This window comes from Phalacrocorax aristotelis, chromosome 19 (genome assembly GCF_949628215.1).
Source record: "Phalacrocorax aristotelis chromosome 19, bGulAri2.1, whole genome shotgun sequence".
In the NCBI taxonomy this organism is placed as follows: Eukaryota; Metazoa; Chordata; class Aves; order Suliformes; family Phalacrocoracidae; genus Phalacrocorax; species Phalacrocorax aristotelis.
The window spans coordinates 4,258,295-4,278,353 of NC_134294.1; the positions used below are offsets into that span (position 1 = coordinate 4,258,295).

A 20,059-nucleotide genomic window follows, 5' to 3' on the forward strand; every position below is an offset into this window, starting at 1 on the left:
AAAGCAGCAGACAGCCCAGAGTTTGGTAGTCAGAACTGTAGGCTAGATAATATGGCCTCTATTACAGAGGCTGTACAGCATGCCCAGAGCTCTAGATGACTCTTGAGTGAAGAATGAATTTAAGAGGTGCTTCCACTGTTACGGTGAGGGGACTAGCAAAGGAAGGGTGGGATATCAGAAATTTCCCGTTGCAGATTTTTACAGAGCGTAATCTGCAGTTCAAAACCATGCTGCGTCCCTTTTAAAGGCAATGGAAGATTTGCCTGAGTAAAGAATGAATAAGGCCTTCAACAGTTGGCCACATGACTGATTCTGAAGGGGTTAAAGGGAAGGAGATGTTGCCGACTTCAAGACAGAAAAGTCTGTTGGCAGAGTTGGTCTCTGGCATTGGATAGTTCCCCATGGTTCACTACTACAAACTACTGGCTTCTCACAACAGTGATGGGAAGCTGCCCTCGTAGGCATACTGATCTTTCACTGCAGCGATTCTTGCAGCAGTCTGATGTCAACATGTTACTGCACCTTTCGGTCTCCATGCCTCTGATTGAATTCCCTTCACTTCACAGGCAGTCTAGCAGGCCTCTAAATCTTTCCACAATGTTTGCAGAGCCCCTTTTAGCATTTAACCTCAGCTAATTCGTTTGCAGACTCCTGCCACATTCCCGTTGATGTTTAATCAAGTTACATACAATGGTCAAGAATTTATGTCTGAACCACACTGTCTTTTTGCAGTTTTCACTTCCGAACTGAGGGTGGAACTGTGAAAAGTAACTCTGAGTCTCCCTTCTCAACTGCTACTGAGAATAAGGCTTCACTGGCCCCTTCGTCACCATCTGCCACTTCTGTCACTATGGCAAGTGCTCCTGCCCTCGACGTGCCCACTCCAAGTCCAGCTACTGTGCCCTCTGCCCCCACACTGCTAGCTTGGAAGCAGCTGGCTTCAACCATACCCCAGATGCCTCAGATCCCAGCATCAGTGCCTAACCTGGCAACTTCACCCTTGGCAACGACTTCCCTGGAGAATGCCAAGCCTCAGGTCAAACCCGGATTTCTCCAGTTCCAGGAGAAGTAAGTTGTAGATGCTGCTTGCCTCTGTGAGTCCTCTCCAGCCTTGCAATCCCCTCTGTACTGCTCCTCAGAGCTGTAGTACTACATCTACACTGACCCACTGAGAGACCTTCTGTCTAGAAAGTACTCGGGGCTTTTTCCTCACATAAAATGTACGGCTATAAAGTCCAGAAAATACCTTCAGTTATGCTAGGAAAAAACCCAAGATTTTCAAGTACACCTGGGAGCCCTTTTAGGTATGAGTTTCAAGGAGAAATAAACTTGCTGACATATCACTGAAGTATTTTTTTTTATACCTCATGAGAGGTGTACAGAAATACGTGCCTCTCTGCAGTATTTTTGACCTGACGGCTCCAGAGGAAGCATAGCATCTTTAAAGTTTTCAGCACGACACCTGACTAGCCCACCTCCAGATCTTGCTGCGAGTCTGAGACGTGCCATGAGTTTCTGTGGTTGAGCAAAAATCAGGGGGCAACTGAGTGCTTAGTCATGCAAAGGTGAGGTGTTACTGCAGCAAAGTACACAGACTTAACTAAGAGTAGACGTTTACAGCTTGCTGAAAAGGAAGCTTGCTGGATTTCTCCTGATTTGTCCTGCTGCAGTAAGCTCTATGGCCTGTTCCTAGGAATGCCATTTTTAACACAGTATAATAACAGCTTCATATTTTTTTTTCAGTGAAGACGACTGGGGGTCAGGTAGTGGAGGGGGCACAAGTACTGGGACTCTGCCATACCAGGAATGGGGGTCTCAGCAGCTCAAGGCATAGGGAGCAATTCTCTCTCACTTCAGACTTGCTGTTTTGCTCTCCTGGCTGAACCTCTGTACAAATGTAATGAGTTTGGTTTGTAGTGTTAGTTTACAAAGTAATTCACAATGCAGGTGTCATAACCTTGCTGAAATTCTTTTAGAACACTGAAGTTGTTTCACAGTGTTGCTGTGATAATGGTGTTATTTCTGTTGCATAGACAGGAAGAAGCACAGAAGTTATGTAGTTTACAGGAGGACGCAGGCATCCAGGGTCAGGTTAGGCATTACAGCTTAGTTATGCAGCCTGGTGGAGTATCAGTCTCGGCAACATATATTGACAGTCATTTGTCTGCTTTCACAGAAGTGTATTAATTCTGTTTCACGTATCTGAGTAGGTATCGTTGGGTACAATGCTTAGGATCCAAGAGATCAATGTTCAGCCACCTCCGATCTGACCTCTGTTTGTGCTGCCAGAAATCCATGGAATGGGTGGGGGGGAGTAAGATACCAAACCCATTTAGCTGATTAAACAAGCCACTGCCAATTTTCCCTGATCAGGGGAAGCCCTGGCATCTTGCAGCGTGCATGCCCAAGGGTTTCCTTTCAGTTACACAAAATTGAGATGGGAAAAACTATCAGAACCCACTGAGGTAAGTACAGGCAGAAAGGGAAAAACAGTATCTATCCAGATCGCGAGAGTGCTTTAAATTAGCAGGGTGGCCTTCAAAGACTACAGAACCCATTGTGCATTGCTCTATTTTAATAACCTTAATCAAGAAAGTGCACTGGCTTGGTGGAATTGCAGTAGTGGTGCCAGCATCGATTTTACTAAAGAGGAAGGTGGCTATGGGAAATCTGTAGGCCATGTTTGGAACAGAGGCTTCAGCTGGGCTCCCCTTGAATTACATTTTGGCAAAGAAACAAATGTGTGAAATGAGTGAAGGTGATGATTGCGTTTTGGATGTATTCCAGTGATCCCTGCCTGGCAACGGACTGCAAGTACGCCAACAAATTCCACTTCCACTGTCTCTTTGGGAACTGCAAGTATGTGTGCAAAACCTCTGGCAAAGCGGAATCCCACTGCCTGGACCACATCAACCCCAACAATAATTTGGTGAATGTGCGAGACCAGTTTGCTTACTATTCGCTGCAGTGTCTCTGTCCGAACCAGGTAAGAGCCGTCCAAAAGCAGTGCTCTAGCCTGAGCTGGAGAAGAATGGGAAAGAGCAAGTAGCCTACCTGCTAGGAAGTGAGGCTGAGCGTTTCAGTCCTGGTCTAACTACAGAACCATGGAAGAGTATTAATTACATGGTCTAGCAAAATGCTTTGTTTCCATCAACTTGAAAATTGCACTGCTTTTATGTTTCTTTGATTTGGGTGAAGTGGGCAAGGCGACTAGAATGAGCTAAGAGGCATGAGATGAAATAAAATAAAAAAAAATCTATGATGAATACCAGGGAAAGCCATGAGTTAGGTTTGGGGTATTTCAACATAGACCAGGGCAATCCAGAATACAAGACAGCAATACAACATACACAACAGGGAACAAGTTTGCATTGTGGCTTGCAGAAGATAAAATGGATGTGATCTAGAGTAATAGTTCAGGCCTCTCGCTCATGTCTCAGAGGAACAGCATTGGTAGCATGCAGATGACAGTGCATTTGGTTTAGATACGCGTAAAGCAACCTGCTTGTTTGCTCCTCTCTAGCACTGTGAATTCAGGATGCGAGGGCATTACCACTGTCTTCGTCCCGGCTGCTACTTTGTGACTAACATCACCACCAAGCTGCCCTGGCACGTGAAAAAACACGAGAAGGCGGAGAGAAGGGCAGCCAACGGCTTCAAGTATTTTACCAAGCGAGAAGAGTGTGGCAGACTAGGTGAGTTTTCTTCTCTTTCCCTCATCACCTTTCTCACGTGGTCTGTCCCATGTCCAGGCTAGGCATCGCGTGAGTTAGAGCCTGTGAGTTATGCTGAAGATGTATTTGGTAATTAAATCACTAAACGCGAAATGGAGCAAAACAGAAATCAATTCCTCATCTGCCTGAGTTGAAACATGATTTCCCAAATAGACCCATGTTAAATGGATAGAAACTGTAATACAGAGGCTTTTATACTTATATATTTGTCTGGAGGTGCAGCTTCCCCTTAGTTTTTCCTTTTTATCTAATTGTCAAGGCCCTTTTTTGGTTTGTGGTTTTTTTGTACTTTTGTAGTCTTATGGGCCTACTGCTTGTCTTAAGCGGAGTTTACTGGCGTTCTTATGGTTAAAAAAAAACGCACAGGGGACCTGCCTGTTCTGACGAGTGCCTTGTGTGAAAGTCTTCCTGTATCAAGGAAGTTACTGCTTTGCCTGATTCCAGGCAGCTTCAAATGAATTTTTATTTTTTTTTTTAGCCACTGTCAGTGCAGCATATTGAAAGCCAAAGGGCAAATAACTGGAGACGGCGGTATGGAGGAGAGCATTCAACAAACTGTCTCCTCCAACCCATTCCCCACATCCACTTGTGAGCAGCAGGGAATACAGCGTTGTGTCTTTGTGCCAGCCTTCCACCAGAGCACGGCCTAAGGAAACACCTGAGTTGTGGCACAGCCTCAGACTGGGGCTTGCCCACTTGCCAAAAGTATTAGCAGCACTGCAGTAGTTATTAAATCTAAGTGCCTCTAGTGTAAAGCTGGTAATACAAATGCAGAACAACAGAAAGTAGATTGCGTTCCCAGGGAGATATCTAGCACGGAAATCCAGGGCTCTGAACTCGGGGAACCCCTAGAGATCATGCCAGCAGAGCTCTGTCCCGCACTGCCTGGGATTTGCTTAACCCTTCTAGTTGCATTTGGGCTTAACAGTATCACAGATACCGTCCCTACCACCCCTGGCTGGAACAAAGGCTGACGCAAAACGGTTCAGAGTAACGCTTCTATGTGCTGTTCTCCCACAGCGCAGGGAAACAGCCACAATAACCAGAACAAAAAAATGTCTTTTCAGCTTTGAATACATCAAGAATTTATACCCAAATGGTAGCTTGTCTGTGGTAACCAGGGTAATGAGTGTCAACACGCCACAGCCAGTACTCACCTAGGTGTCATTTACACATGTCAGTAGATTCAGCAGTTGCTGTTGTTTACTCAACTTTAGGTGTTTCAGGTGATAGCAGGGGCTTAGACAAAGCAGGACAATGATATATAACACCCAGCCTACACGGATGCCCTAGCAACAGGCGAGCCTTCACCTGCCCTTTGCTGATACTGTTTCAGTCCCGCCAGCACTGTTTGTTCTCCATCCCAAAGAACAACACAGCGTGAGGGGGAGGGCAGATGAGGTGGGGCTGTGGGGGAGTGCCATACCTAAACAAACATAAACTTGGCATGCACATAAAACACTATCTGTGAGCTAAAGATGGGCTGGGTGATTCAGGAGCTGGTTGGCAGTGAGGCTCCTACAGGCTGTGCATGTGTCAGCAGTGTTTATTTTTGGGAGCGATGGGGTACATGCATCCAGCAGTATGTGCATATGCCTATAGGCTGGGCTTGCCGTGCAATAAACATACGTTTAGCCAGCACTCTGCATTTGCCTGTGTAGGTACAGGCAGCGTGAGGGGATGGTGTAGCTGGATGTGGTCACGTAGGGGTATATGGTTATACCAACACGTAAATGCATGGCTGCGTCTCTGTACATCTCTGTGCTTTTTATGTTGGGTATGTATATATAGCAGGTGCAGAAAGCACTGGCCTGCTTTAAGGGTTGTAAATGTGTCTGAACAAACACACCATGATAGATTTCATTTTTTTTAATATGTTATTTTTGTGTTTGTATGGGTGGGGAGGGAGAGAGGGATGAAAAATACACACCTATGTAAGTAAAGGTGGATGAGTGTAGGTAGATGATAGACAGACCAGTAAAACTGAGCCTGTCTGTAGGTCTGTGTCTCTGTGTGTATAAGGATATGGCCAAGGGGTGATGGAGAACAGGCAGAACCTGATCATCGATATAGCTATGTTTTAACTGCAACAAGCCATTATTTATCACCTATAGAATGTAGCCGTAGGATTGTCTGTTAACGAGATACACAAAGTCCCAGCACGCACGGCGCTATCCACGAGGAACAAAATGTGTCAAGTGCTGTATGCCAGAACCCATATAAACTGCTTGTTGTTTAGTAGCTGCCCCTATTACACAACAAATTTGGAGTGGCAGTAAACACTTCTTGGCTCGTTTCTATCTGACCAGAGAGCGTATACTGTCCAGAGGTAGAGCTGTTAAGAGACTGCTTTTCTGAGAGCACAGTTAAAGGGAAAAAGAGAAAAAGAACTTTTCATTTCTAGTGTATCAGTGTGTATTTTCAATTGTAACTTCTATGATACAGTTAAATGTCTTGGTTTTGTTCTCTTTGCAAAGGAAAAGGCGCTAGCTAAGACAGGAGAGCATGAGGGACTACTAACTGTAATGGTAATGTTCCTTTCTTTATAACCAAATGAAGAGGGATGGGACTAGTCTGCAGCCCAGGCTCACTTCTTAAATCTACGTACACTGTAATCCTCTGTTGCAGTTGTGCAGCAGGCAAAAGATTGTTTCTTTTCATTCAGGACTGTTCCTGAAGAACCCGTGGCCATTGATAATCTTCAATCCACCAGAAATCCATGTAGCAGCAGCCTTGTCCCGTCTCCTGATCATCTTCCCTACAGTCCCTTTCCCTCTTGGAACCTTTCATGTACTAAATACAATGGTTTTGTGTCTGTAGGTTGCAAATACAACCAGGTGAACAGCCACTTCCACTGCATTCGCGAGGGCTGCCAGTTCTCCTTCCTGCTCAAGCACCAAATGACATCCCATGCCAGAAAGCACATGAGAAGGATGCTGGGGAAGAACTTTGATCGCGTTCCTACTCAGGTGATTCACTGGTTGTTTAAGCTGTAGATCCACATGTAGTGTTGGTCCCTTTGGTTGCTTGCTGGAGAACTGCTTTAGTGCCAAGACACTTGTACCCAAACTCTTCAGGACGTATGTCTGCATTGGGGGACACAACTGGGATATGCGAGGTCACCCAAGCTAGCTGTACCTGGTTGGACTCCTACAATATGAGGAAAGATGATGAAGCATAGACATCAAAGCATAACTTACTGTAAACAGCTTTTCCTCGTGAAGTATGGAGAAAAAAAATTGAGAAGGCTAACACTAAAATACTCACATTTACAACTTGCACTCCTTCCCTGCTCTCTCAATATACACCAACTGGCTTATTAAAATTAAAGTGTTTAGGATGTGGAAGAATTGAACGTGCTGGTTAAAGCAAACATTTCCTGTTCCACGTAAAGAATTATTTGCTGCTTCTACCTAGGATGGGGGAAATACCAGTCTCGAAATTTTTCTTCCCGTATTGATTTGGAGTTTGGGGTACTCATCCTCTCTCAGGAAGCAGCAGAGTCATGCAGCCGCTTCTTTTCTAACACATAACTGAGAGCAACTGGCAGATTAGGTTTGTCTTGTTTCATGGATAAATTGAAGAGTTTCAACTGCAGCACCAAGCTGCTGCTTGGAACAGCAGCAGTCCTGCAACCCCCTGCTCGCTCTTCTTATTCCTTAGTTGCTTTAACTTCCATTGACTGGGGAGATGAAAAAAGCTAGCTTAATATCAACACCCGTGACTGATCTGATGCTAAGGACATCTTCTGGTATATGAAAAACAAACAGGGTCATCTGTAGGAGCAAGATGGGAAACCCCCTTTTCATTTCACAGCATGAGAAGGAGAGGTCTCTATTAGTTATTAAGTACTATCAATAAGTTAATTGTTCAAGTCGACTGCTGTTGGATTTAATGAGTTCACAGATGCCAAGGAACTGGTGGTACTGTTGTGGTAGCTTTTGTTCTGAACACGAAGAGCTTAGGTACAAGAATCAGTCTTAGGAGAGGGTAAACAAATAGATTTGTCTTCACTACTCTTCTAGTATCCGCTGAGCCTAGCCCTAAGAATTTTAGTACATGCTGAGCAGAAAATGCTAGTTTTGACCTCCACCTCCTTCCACTGGCAATCCTCTCTCACTTCAGCAGTGCAGAAGTAGTAATTGTGGCCCCAGCAATCCTGGGAGCGTGCAATGCTAGTCCTACTCCATCGTTGTGCTTAGCCCATGGAGCACTCCAGCAAACAACAAAACAAGGATGAAGCCACCAGTCAGGGCATGTGGCAAAGCCACAGATCTCTGCACTGCCACTGCCTTTCTGCATTTACATGTACTAACTCCAGTGTTTCCCCATTCCTTGGCGCTCAGTAGGCACTTCGTGGTGTGGGGGGGGATATACATTGCTTCTGGGTACCTACCCAAGTAACTATCCTGAGAAGGCCACACCATGCCAGGCCACGACAGCTGCATGTGAACAGAGCATACAGCTACGTCGCTGGTTTCGGTCTGTGTTCCGCTGTTGCAGCGTCTCAGCATGCAGGCACTAGACAGTCATGTTGATAGTCATATTTCCAGTCTCTAAATGCAGCAGGACCTACACAGTAAGGTAGTAATGCCAAGATTAACACCTCCTGTTTTTGAATGCATCAGAATCCACACACCAGGATACCAGTGCCAAGATTAACACTCCCAGCCTCCGAGCGCATCACAATTCACATACCAGGATACATGTGCCAAGTTTAATGCTCTGAGCTCCCAGTGAAGGAGGATTCATGCTCCAAGCCACAGTGCCATGGGTTCCACTCAGGAGCATGTTCCAGCTATCCCTCATGAGCTGTGGCAGAGAGAAATAAACGTGCAGACAGATGGTTTTGGTCTTGGCATCTTGCTTTTGGTGTGAAAGTCCTCGTCCTGTTTTCTTGCTGCAGGTTATTGGCCACACTCCAAGAAATGAAAATCTCCCCCAAGTTGGCAGCATGGCACCCAGCCCAGCCTCATCAGGAACCCCAGCTTCCTTTCAGGGACCCCCGAGCATGATGGACACTGAAACTGATGAGTACATGGATTACACTGGCTGTAGCCCTGGGGGTATCTCCTCTGAATCTTCCAATATGGACCGCAGCTGCTCCAGCACTCCAGTGGGCAATGAAAGTACATCAGCAGGTAAGAGAGACGGGGCAGGGGTGAAATGGATCATCAGTTGCCTGCTCTCTTGGGAGAGAAACTCAGGAAGAGAGGCCAAAGGACAACTGCACCTTAAAATATAAACTGTAGCAGCTTCACAATAGTGCCTCGTACTGTTATAGCTCCCTCCATCATTTGTGAGAAGAGATCCATCAAAATGTGCACCTCAGGCATCCATGAACTAACAGCGTCTCATTTCTCCCCTGAAGAGAGGTTTTTATCCAGTGTCTTGGGGTGGGATCTATTTTAATAACCGATTTTAAAAAAATGTGGGCCTGTTCTGTACCTGGCATTTCCCCTGGTATCTTTTTGTATTTCCTTGTGCAGCGTCTGAAGTCAGGCACTTTCCTATACTGTTAAGGTACAGAAAGACACTACAATAGGAAATGTTATATACACAGGGGGGAAAACCCTACCACATCTTCAGACATCAACATATAAAAGCAGCTCACTGAGCTCCCTTCCTCATGCACAATCTCTTGTTCCACTTTGTGCAGTGTTGCACAGAGGAGACCTCCATCATCCCCTCTTTTTGGAAGTAAGTTTCTGCCATTGTTTCCTGGTTGCCAGAATAATGTGTAGCCATCTCCCACTGCCCTGTATTCCAGGGTTGTCTTTCCAGTAGTCAGATATCTTTTATGAATTCTGTTATCATCTAGTGGTGATCCAGGGGTCTCTTAGCTGTCCTTTGCAGGGTTAAGTGTTACATTCTAGACAGGCAGACTCACTGAGTTTGCTTTAATTTCACACACATTTTCCTACTTTTCTTTCCGCACCAGTTAGATGAAGGTTATCACATAGCACGTCTAACCATATGTTGTATGAACGCTGCTGGGCCACAGCAGTGGTTGCCCCATGACATTAAAGCTCCTCCAGAGAGTTCTGGTGGGACAGTGGTTCCTGGCACACGCTCCTTTGTCAGTACGCTGCCTGCCCCAAGCCACCCTTCCTAGGAAATGGCTGCCCACTGCGAGCCTGGTAGCGAGCGACTCTACCCGCCCAAAGTGTAGGACCACCCTTACAGCTGTTACTTGGTACAAGCTGGCACCGTGCAGATGAACAAGGCCCAAACAAGCAGGAATTTCTGCATGAAAGCTCTCCCCCCATGCCCCTAAAGCCACCTTACCTTCTGCAGAGACAACCCTCCTCTTCCTGATGCTGTCAGTTCCTCACCTTCTGTTTCTTCTCTGTTACAGTTTTGTTTCATACATTTGTGACTGTATTTTCCATTTTCATCGTATTGCTTCTGCTCTTGGGTTCTCATTTCAGTTCTTTTGTGTTTTGTGTTTTTTTTTGTTTGGTTTTTTGTTTTTTGTTTTTGTTTTTGTTTTTTGTTTGTTTTTTTTTTTCTTTTTTTTTCTTTTTTTCTGCTTTTTTTTCTCTCCACATTCTCCAGGCTGCCTCGTTCCTTCTACTGCTACTGCTGCTGCCGATGATGCTACCCACAATGCACCACAACCTCAACCACCATCTCTGCCTCCATCTTTCTCACAAGCCCTGCTTAGGTCTCCCCTTCCCACCCTCCCCTATCTTTTCTCTCCATCTTGTCTCTCATACTCTCTGCTCAGTGCCACTCTTGGATCCAGCAGAGGCATTGTCATGCCTGCCGCCAGCACCGCTGGGTTTTCGCCCATCATTGCCACTCCAACTCCAGTAAAAAGTGACGTTCCCTTAGTTCAGGACGCAGCAGGTAACACTTCTTTGCTTTCTCTCTTAGTGTCCTGTGCCCACCTCCTTCCCCACTCACCCTGGCCACATTTTTTTCTCTGCACCTTTGGGTCAGTAAAAAAAGCACACGTCACCCTGTGTCTTACTTAACTTTCTCCAAGGGCCCGTCTGTACCTCGTCCTTCTGTCTGCTGACCCAGTAACCCCAGCTAAGATGGGTAACCAAAACCACAGCAAATCAGAGAGAGACATTTGGGTACCTGAGAGCAATTTCCACCAATTCCAAACTACAACAAAAATCTAGCAGACTCCATAGTTAAAATGCGCTTTCAGCCTCTTGATAACAGCAGGGTGGCCACAAAGCAAACTTTTTGCTCACGTAGCATTAATGGGACTTGGAATTCTTGTTTAGATCTTGTAGGCCACCCAGCCCAGTGCCTACCATAGTCTGCTGCACACATCTCAGCAGGTAAATGTCTGACAAGGTACCCAGTTCCCGTATTTTTATAGATCTTGTAAGCTTCACTGCTTCCTATTCATATACAAAGCCATAAAATTCAGGGCTGCTCTCCCCAGCACTAGTAACAGAGTGAAGTACACTCAGTGTCACTACGATGACATCATCAGACAGCTCAGGCTGTTTCTCACACTCGCTGTTATTTACATCTGCTCTTAACAGCTGCAGAAAATACATCTAGATTTTTAGTTCTAAGCTGCCATGTTTCCCATGTGTGACTAAGATCAGAGATGTCTCAGACTGGAGGTTCTTGTTCCAGCTGGGAATGTTTTTTAGGGTGTGTCTCAGTTTTGGCTTCTCTTCCCAACTCCCAGCTCTTTTCTAGTTAATTAAAGGCATATTTGTGCCTAAAGTTCACACTTAAGAGGATTCTGGCAGCCTACAAATGTCCCAGTCATTCTTCTTGCCAGTTTTAGTAATGTGCAAATCCAAGGTAATGGTTGGGAATAAGGCTGGAGGACCAGCTCCGCTTGGAAGTTCACAGCTTTTTCTCATGGCAGGAGAAGGATCCTTGCCTTGTCTGGAGGAGTGTGTTCCAATGAACAAAACTCACAAGAAACTATATTGTTGCTTCTTTTATTCTTTAACCGATTTGCATGCAACCTGAAACATCTTAACCTTGTGCTGTGCTTTCCTCTAATTATATATTTTTAAGTTTCTTTTCTTTTTACCTTTGTATAGTTCCCTGAATGTTTATGTTATTAGTAGTTGAAAAGACAAGTTTACGGCATGCACTTACCGTTGGGATTGCATCCGTGGGAGCTTGTAGGCTGCAGTGGGGTGCTAGGGACTGAACGTTGTCTAGAGGCTAACGGAGGAGAGTGCACCAGGTTATCATGTCTTTTTCACACTCTTGCTCTGAATGAGAAAATAAAATTGTTTTACATGAAGTTTTAAGCACATCTGTTTGAACTGTTGTAAAAGCTGGGCAGGTACATTGAGTTTAAAAAAATGTAAAAGCTAAATTCAGTTTATTTCCCGGATTTCCCATCCAGAGTCTTTCCCCTAAGACAGCTTATCCCATATTCCTGTCTGAAGGCAGGCAAGATGAGCGTTCATATTATTGAGAAAAGACTTGATGTGGTGGCTGTAATTTTTTTTTTTTAGAAGGAGGAGTAAGGAGTTGATCTGGATAGCAGCGATGTGTCCAGGCAACGATGCACTTATACTAGTCGCCTGGAAGCGGAGAACGAGATTTTACAATACCAGATGTTTGGGGGGGGGAGAGCAGAGAGTAATTGGTCACAGATTCTATAGCTAAGAGCTTACTAATTTAACATCTACAGTGACAGAAACTTATTCTTTCATTGGTAGCCGGTTAAATTAGCCTTAACGTGCGGTTCCCACCAGCTACGTGCCACTAAGATGGTCTCACCATGGATCCCCCAAGCTGGTGTCCTTTTTTGCAGTCTGTACAGAAGTGCCATGTAACAAAGGGGTGTGGGAAAATCTTTTGTTCTTTGCTTATCCTGCAGTCTGCATAGCCCAGGCACGTGAACCATGTGGGCGATCAGGTTGCTGCTACCATTTCCTTTGACTTGGATCTTTCACTACAGTGCCAGTTGAACTTTTGGAGGCTTCCTTCAATGATCGCCACCTTCTCTTAAAGGCTTGTCATTTGAAGGGCCAGATATGGCAAAAATAGCATCACTTCTAATATCTGCTTATTGGCCAGGAAAAAAAGATAATTCTACAACAGTCAAACAGATGACTGTTTCTTCAGTCTCCTAGACAAGGATATAAGCTGCTCTGGATTCTCAGGCCCCAGGCACTGCATGTCGCAAATCATGCCTCTTTTAAGAGGATGGCAGTTTCAGCATGAAGAGAGGCAAAAAAAAAAAAAAGAGTATGTTTTAGTTGCAAGCTATAATTTCCAATTACACTCACAATTCTGCACCTGGTGAGAAGTTTTTGCCTCCAACCTTGTCTGTGCTGCATGTTGATACTGGAGAGTGTGGTTTGATTCTGGAAATAGCAAGCAGAGAAGAAAAAAAAGTTAATAGATATAATGAGGTCGAGTCCTTGATGTCAGCTTGATCCTAGGGGACGTGAGCACTAGCCAGTTATGCTGGCCCTGTGAATGAAAGTGGAAGATAGATGAGGGCCCTTTATTTACTAGGGGCATCATGTGATTTTTGAGACCCAAGGGAAAGCTGCAGAACTGGTATTTTCTCTCAGAGTCCACTGGCTAGTGATGATGAAAATTAGCCCCATTGAACATCTGTCCATCTGTCTTTCTAAGTGCACTCATCGTAATATGTAGGCTCATTACAGTGAGGGATGTTGCAGTCTCCTGGCCAAAGTCCATCCTATTTCTATAAATTCCCCCCCCTTGCAGTTTTAATCACGCATGGGATCTTCCTTCACTTCCTGCCTGTCCTTGGCAATTGCAGTGTATTGCAAGAGCCTGGATGGGGAAAAACAGCATACACCCGCCAGTTTTTAGCATGTTTAAGCTCTTTTACCACCTCAAACCCCAGTGTAATACACCTCGGTCCTTGGATTGGAACAAGCCAGCTCCTCTGTATTAAATAAAGTCTGATTTGAGGAAAATAGAACTAGAGATGAACTAAGCAGCAGGAAAAACTGTGAGAGTAGCAAAGCAGAGAAGCAACAGTTAGCATTTGGACAATATCAGTATACAGGAGCAGCAATTAGAGGCAAGGTGGGATGTGCTGAAACCTGAGGAAGCCATGTCCAGCAGGCATCAGCCAGCCCACGATCCCAGCGTTCAGGCTTACTCAGAGCTTCAGGGATGAGCTGCTGGGTGGGAACAGTTGCAGCATTGTGTCTTGGCAAATACAGAGCTTGCCAGGACGGTTAGGAGATGAGGAGAGACCTGGCTGTCAGCAACACCACTCTCTGCTTTTTCTCCCCAGGGAATACCATCACAATGCCAACTGCCTCGGGGGCCAAGAAACGCTTCTGGATTATTGAGGACATGTCCCCATTTGGCAAGCGCCGCAAGACGGCATCCTCACGCAAGATGCTGGATGAAGGGATGATGCTGGAGGGATTTCGGCGCTATGACCTCTACGAGGACTGCAAGGACTCCAGCTGCCAATTCTCTCTCAAGGTTACTCACTACCACTGCACGCGGGAGAATTGTGGCTACAAGTTCTGTGGCCGTACCCACATGTACAAGCACGCCCAGCATCATGATCGTGTTGACAACCTGGTATTGGATGATTTCAAACGCTTCAAGTCTTCACTGAGTTGCAACTTTCCAGACTGTCAGTTCTCTGGCAATAGCACACACTTCCACTGTCTGCGCTGTGGCTTCCGCTGCACTGACAGCACTAAGGTGACAGCCCACCGTAAGCACCACGGCAAGCAGGACGTCATCAGTGCTGCTGGCTTCTGCCAGTTCAGCTCAAGCGTGGACTGCGAGGTGCCTGACTGCAAGTACAAACTCAAGTGCTCCCACTTCCACTGCACCTATCCTGGCTGCAAACACACAGTGGTGGGCATGTCACAGATGGACTCGCACAAGCGCAAACATGAGAAGCAGGAGCGAGGGGAGCTTCCTGCCATCTCACCTGGCCCTGAGGGCCTCGCCCACTCCACTCTCGAGTATGACATCCAGAACTCTTCCATCAACCTGGACAGCTCCCTCAACCTCAGCACTGACAACAACAGCTCCCTCTTCTTCCTGCAGAACGCGGCTGGCGTGGGCCTCAATGACTCCCTGGACCTCAGCAAGAAGCAGTCAGAGGTCACTGAAGGTCCATCGCCGAGCAGAGCTGGGACCGCGCCTCAGGAGAGGGGGGCGGTGGCATCTGGCTCTGGTGATGTGGAGGATGAGGATGACTCTTCCCAAGAGGATGAAGAGGATGATGAGGAGGAGATGAATGAAGAAGAGGAGGAAGATGAAGAGGAGGATGATGATGACGACGATGAGGAGGATGACGAAGAGGAAGACCTGAACACAGATTCTGAAGAATCGCTGCCTGACCCTGAGGGCCTGGCCACTAAAGAAGATGGAGAACCAGAGGAGGCTGCTTCTTCCACAGACCACGGTGATGCTTCCAGGCCACAGGGTGAGCCAGCCCTTACTCCAGCCCCCACTCCCGCTCCAGCTGCTGCCCCAGCCCCTGCTGCTGCTCCAGCAGCTTCTCCTTAATCTTAGAGACAATGGCGGCAGTGGTGTGGTTTTGCTCTTACACAGAGTTACTAAGAGGACCCCATATGAGGCAAGAACAAAGATTGGGATGGCAAGTGAAAAACAAACTCCGTGCCACACACACGAGAGAGAGAGAGAGGGGAAGGAAGGAAACCCATACTCCTCCACAGGCCCTGTAAGAGAGACAGGCTCGCAGCAGGACTGGTGCTGCATCACTTCATTCTGCAGATCACAGAACACGGGGGCAGGATGCAGCAAAAAAAATACCCTTTTATACGGACATGAACCTTGAGGGTACCAGCTGCTTTTCCTTGCTCCCTGCACGGTGCGTGGGGCCTGTACCCATCTGGGGACCCTTTGTTATGGGTGGGGCTCTATTCCCCCCCATTTTTCTTTCTGGTTTTATTTTTTCCATGTTTTCAGTTGTACGATATTAATAATATTCTCCACTTCTTGGAGGGGGGTGGGTGGGAACAACAGGTAATGAATTTTAGAACTATATATTTGTGTGTGTGTCTCTCTCTATATATATAATGTACACACACACACACATATATAAAATTCAAGGAATTGGTGTCACAAAGACAACTAGCTCAGCTTTTGCCAGTGGGAAGGAGGGGGTGAGGGGTGTGCGCGCTCTCTCTCTCCCCACCCCTCCCCCCCTTCTTTCTCCAGCATTAAATGAATGGCATCAGACAGCAAGGGTGGGAGTGGGTATTTATTGTCACATAAATGAGGACGCATTAATGAATGAGCAGGGGTGGGAATGGGACACTCCTCTGTTCTTCCAGATCCTTTTTACTATTAATGATAATAATTTTGAATGCTATTTATATTGTAAAACTTCCTCAGTCTACACTTTTCTCTGTAGCACACCTCTCCTCATCCCTGCTGTTCTGCCTGTAGGGATTTAGCTGAAGTAACGTGGGAAGAACACAGCGGGCAGTTCAAGGGTCTGTCACACTGGAGGACTGGGGTTAATCTCCCATCCAGTTCCATCTCATCCCAACCCCCAGGTGCCTCCTCTCTGTTGAGGGTGAGGCGTTTTTGTGGTGCTTCAGTATCCCCATCTCAGGAGGTTGTGAGCTGACATTCTGGCCCACGGTGCAGCACAAGGAGCACCGTGCTCACGGAAACGCGTCCTAGCCATTAAAGCAGCCTTGAAAATACTGTTTGCTCTCTGACGCAAGCAGTCGTACAATGACAGGTATGTCCCCCAGCCCTCACTGGGGATGGGCAAGTCTGTCTGTCTGTCTGCATGGACTGATACAGATCTCTGGTGACTTCTGGGAGAGGGTGAAGGCACCACACAAGAGGGAGGAGAAGGCAGGCAAACATTCGGGATCTCACTGTGGGACGGTCCTGCTCAGACTGAGAGGTCTCTTTTGCTCAGCGCTGGGGCGGGGAGCAGGGACAACACTGATCTGCAGTACCTGTATAGCTATTGGCCCAGTCATGGTTTTTGCAGCTACAAAACATGAGGCTGCTGCAACCTACGCAGCACAGAGAACTCAGAGACGGGGGGAGATGCTAGCTGAGGCCAGGATGTAGTCCAGCTAAGAATTAATGCATTTCTGGGTCCATGCTGATAAGTTTTGCCAGGTAGGTGTAATAGCTCGGGCACTGCGTAAGCAAATGCAGCTGTATTGTGTTGAGACCTGCCACCTCCAGAAGCCTGGGCTTTCCCCTGGTTACAGGCTCTTCCCTGTGCTCTCTTCCTGGCCCAGGCTGGGAACACACACTACAGGAAACTGTCCTGGCCTCTGACGGGTGGGACAGTAGCTGTCTGACCCCAAGTCCTCACCTGAGACTAAGAGAGAGGACTTGTCTACATGCACCTGGGCTCCAGAAGGACTAGCCGTATGAATCAATTCTGATAAGTTAGTTCAGTGCCAGTTCGTAGGTATACCAGCCTAGCAAAAGGTTCCTTGTGTCTGAAGTTTGTCCCTTTTTTAAAAAAAAAACAAAACATGATTTTTTCCCTAACATCATGCAGGCACCCCCTCCCGCCCAACTCCACGAGCGCTTCAGCTCCAAGGGATCCCCATAATTTGTTTTCACCCTGAACAGATAAAGGCCTCAAGAAGTTTAGGTTGCTTTTTGTTTGTTTTTGTTTTTTTTAATTATTTCCCTAAGGAACTGGTGCAGATCAGGTCTGATTTATAAACAAGCAGCTCAGCTGTGTAAATGTGGGGACAGAATGTTCAGATAATGTTTCAAAAGGAAAGGAAAAAAAAAAGTTGTACAGTATTTTCCCTGTAAAGGTTATTACTATATATAGAACAAAAGAGAAACCACCAACGCCAGGGGGACGAGGGGGGTCACCTGCCTTCTGGATAGCCCTTAGATATGGTTAATTGCGTGCAATTTTTTTTCTCTCTTTTTTTTCTTCTTTTTTTTTTCTTCCTTCCTCAGTGTAGTGTTTGTTTGTAGGGGGTGGCAGGGGAGGGGGGCCTTAATGCTACGGTTTGAGGCTGACTTCACACTCCTAGCACTGACCGGAGCTGCACGATTCCGAATTCTAACTTGAATTTTTGTAGAGGTGAAACAAATGAAAACAAAACAAATGAAATATTGTTATTACTAGTTTGTAGTATATTTAATTCTTCGGAGTTCTTTTCTTCTATCAGCTATTTGTGTGGCTTTTATTTTTATAGGGGTTTTTTTTGTTTGTTTTTGTTTTGTTGGTATATCCCCTGCCCTCAACTGTGTGTTTTCTAGCACAACCCAATCCTTGAATATAATGAAGCTCACGTTCCTGGGTCAGAATGTGGGAATGAGGCCCTGGAATTTCTAGAAATGGGATGGGGCAAAAAGATTTTACTTTAACAGCGTTTGCTGCAGGTTCTATACTTGTACATTTTTTTCCCATATTCAACTACTTAGATAGTATGGTGATGGGCTCCAAGAGGAATCCTTGGATGTAACACAAGCCACATCTTGCAAAACAGATGTGTTTATTTTGTACCACTGAAGTCAACACGATGTGTATCAGTGACTTGTGTGGGAGCAGGATCGAGCCTACTGCCCTTGGTACAACATCCTGCAAGGTTCCACGAGACCTGCCTGTGGGTGTTGTTAACGCGGAAGGCGAGGGGGAGCCCGGTTTCAGGGGCACGGCACACGGCTCACCTGGGCCGCTTGTTTCCGTTCGGGACAGACTGGCTGTCTCCCTGCTGATAGGAGCTGGGAACCTGCACCGGGGCGTAGTGTTTTTACCTCTCCCCTGTCACGTCTCACCAGGCTCCACTGACTGAATCACTGCACGACAGTGGGAGAAAGCAGAAGTGTGTGGAGAAAAGGGGTAAAAGATCTCCCAGTAGCTCTGCTAACGCCGGCCCACTTTGGTTGGCGCTGGGCGTAGTGCATCATCCCAGGAGGCGGCTTTAGGCAGGTGGGGCCAGTGCAACTGCACCAGGATCCGCGCTGGAACGGGGCCCTGTTTCACGTGTCCTTCTGTGGGACCGAGTGTGCCAGAAGGGCCTGTGTTTATCTATGCACACCATTTTCTCCCCCAAGGCACCCTACTTCTCCCTGACATCTCAGCCTTTCTCCCAAACTTTTATCACCTCTTCTCCGGGAGCTGGCACAGGGAATGAGATTTCTTTCCCAACAGGCTCCTGCCAAATGCGACACCCGAGCAGGGCCTGACCCCCCGCAGAGGTCAGCTACCCTCAGGGGACAGTGGCCACTCTGCCCTCCCAGGCAGGGCCACCCAAGCAGGCTGGCCCTACCCCAGAGCGCGTCTTACTCAACCTTCTCCAAGTCTTGTTTCTGTAAATCTCTTACTATGTCTCTATTCGCAACAACAACAACAAAAAGTTGAGAAAGTTAAACCCGTCTTTTTATTCTGCCATGTTAAGGCTTTAGTTCAGCGAAACTCTTAGGCAGATGCTTTCTGAACGGGCACAGGTTTAAGCCCGTGCTTAAGGGCTTTTCTGAACAAAGGCCTCAACAGCACAAAGATCCCTATTACAACGAGGTGGTTTTTTCACTTCAAGCTATCATATCAATAGGACTGTTAATACAATACTATTGAAATATGTGCTTAAAAGAATGACCAGAGAAAGAGAGGGAGAGTCAACTAACTGTATGAGGAGGGGGGAAGAGGAGAGAGGAAATGGAACTATTCTGTCCAAACCAAGATAAAAACCAAACAAAATAAACCTTGAGATGGACCCTCCTGATTCTGCTACCATTCACTGCTGAAGAGCAAAAAAAAAAAAGACATAAAAACTATTGACTAGATCGTTCATTCTAGCCACAAACTCAACTGGATTAAAGTCTGCGTGGAAGGAATTTTGTAAAGAAAAAAAAAAATTTAAAAAAATTTTCCAATGTAGCAAAAAAAAAACTTTAAAAAACAAAAATGAAAAAAAAAAGACAAAGAGGGAGGATTCTAGCCTTTTGTAATATCCATATTGCACACTAGGACTATAAGCCATTGCTAGCTCATTTTGAATTTTAATGTGTAATTTTTTTTGTTTTGTTGTTGTTTTTTTTTTTTCTTTCCGTGGGGGAGGGGGGGAAATAAATGCTTGAACCACCAATGCTCTTTTTAATGTTTTATAAATATGTATGTGTATATATATAAATATAAAAATAATATGTATGCACATATATATGTGTGTGTGTATATATCTATATGTATATACATATATATAGATATATAGATATATATATAGGTTTTGAGACAAAAATGCAGAAAGTGAAAAAAAAACACCCTAAACAGGATGGTGTGCTCTGATTTACTTGAATCTGGTCTCTTCAGCACCTGCGTTATTAAGAACTGAATATTTTTCCACTTGAATTTAGTGCTATTAGAAATTTAATATATGTGTTTTATTTATTTGATT

General features: G+C 45.9%; 1 protein-coding gene across 2 annotated transcripts in view; it reads left to right on the forward strand.

The window, feature by feature from the left end:
• Window positions 1–19,439, forward strand: part of CASZ1 (castor zinc finger 1) — a 96,719-nt gene extending 77,280 nt beyond the window's left edge. The window contains exons 13-19 of one of the 2 annotated variants that reach the window (XM_075113747.1): window positions 733–1,068; window positions 2,788–2,986; window positions 3,524–3,695; window positions 6,555–6,703; window positions 8,641–8,875; window positions 10,293–10,586; window positions 13,960–19,439. In XM_075113747.1, the coding sequence (XP_074969848.1) occupies window positions 733–1,068; window positions 2,788–2,986; window positions 3,524–3,695; window positions 6,555–6,703; window positions 8,641–8,875; window positions 10,293–10,586; window positions 13,960–15,203 (2,629 nt within the window). In that variant the 3' untranslated portion in view covers window positions 15,204–19,439. The remainder of the gene's footprint in view (window positions 1–732; window positions 1,069–2,787; window positions 2,987–3,523; window positions 3,696–6,554; window positions 6,704–8,640; window positions 8,876–10,292; window positions 10,587–13,959) is intronic. The other variant, XM_075113749.1, reaches the window with a different exon arrangement.
• Window positions 19,440–20,059: the final 620 nt, after the last annotated feature.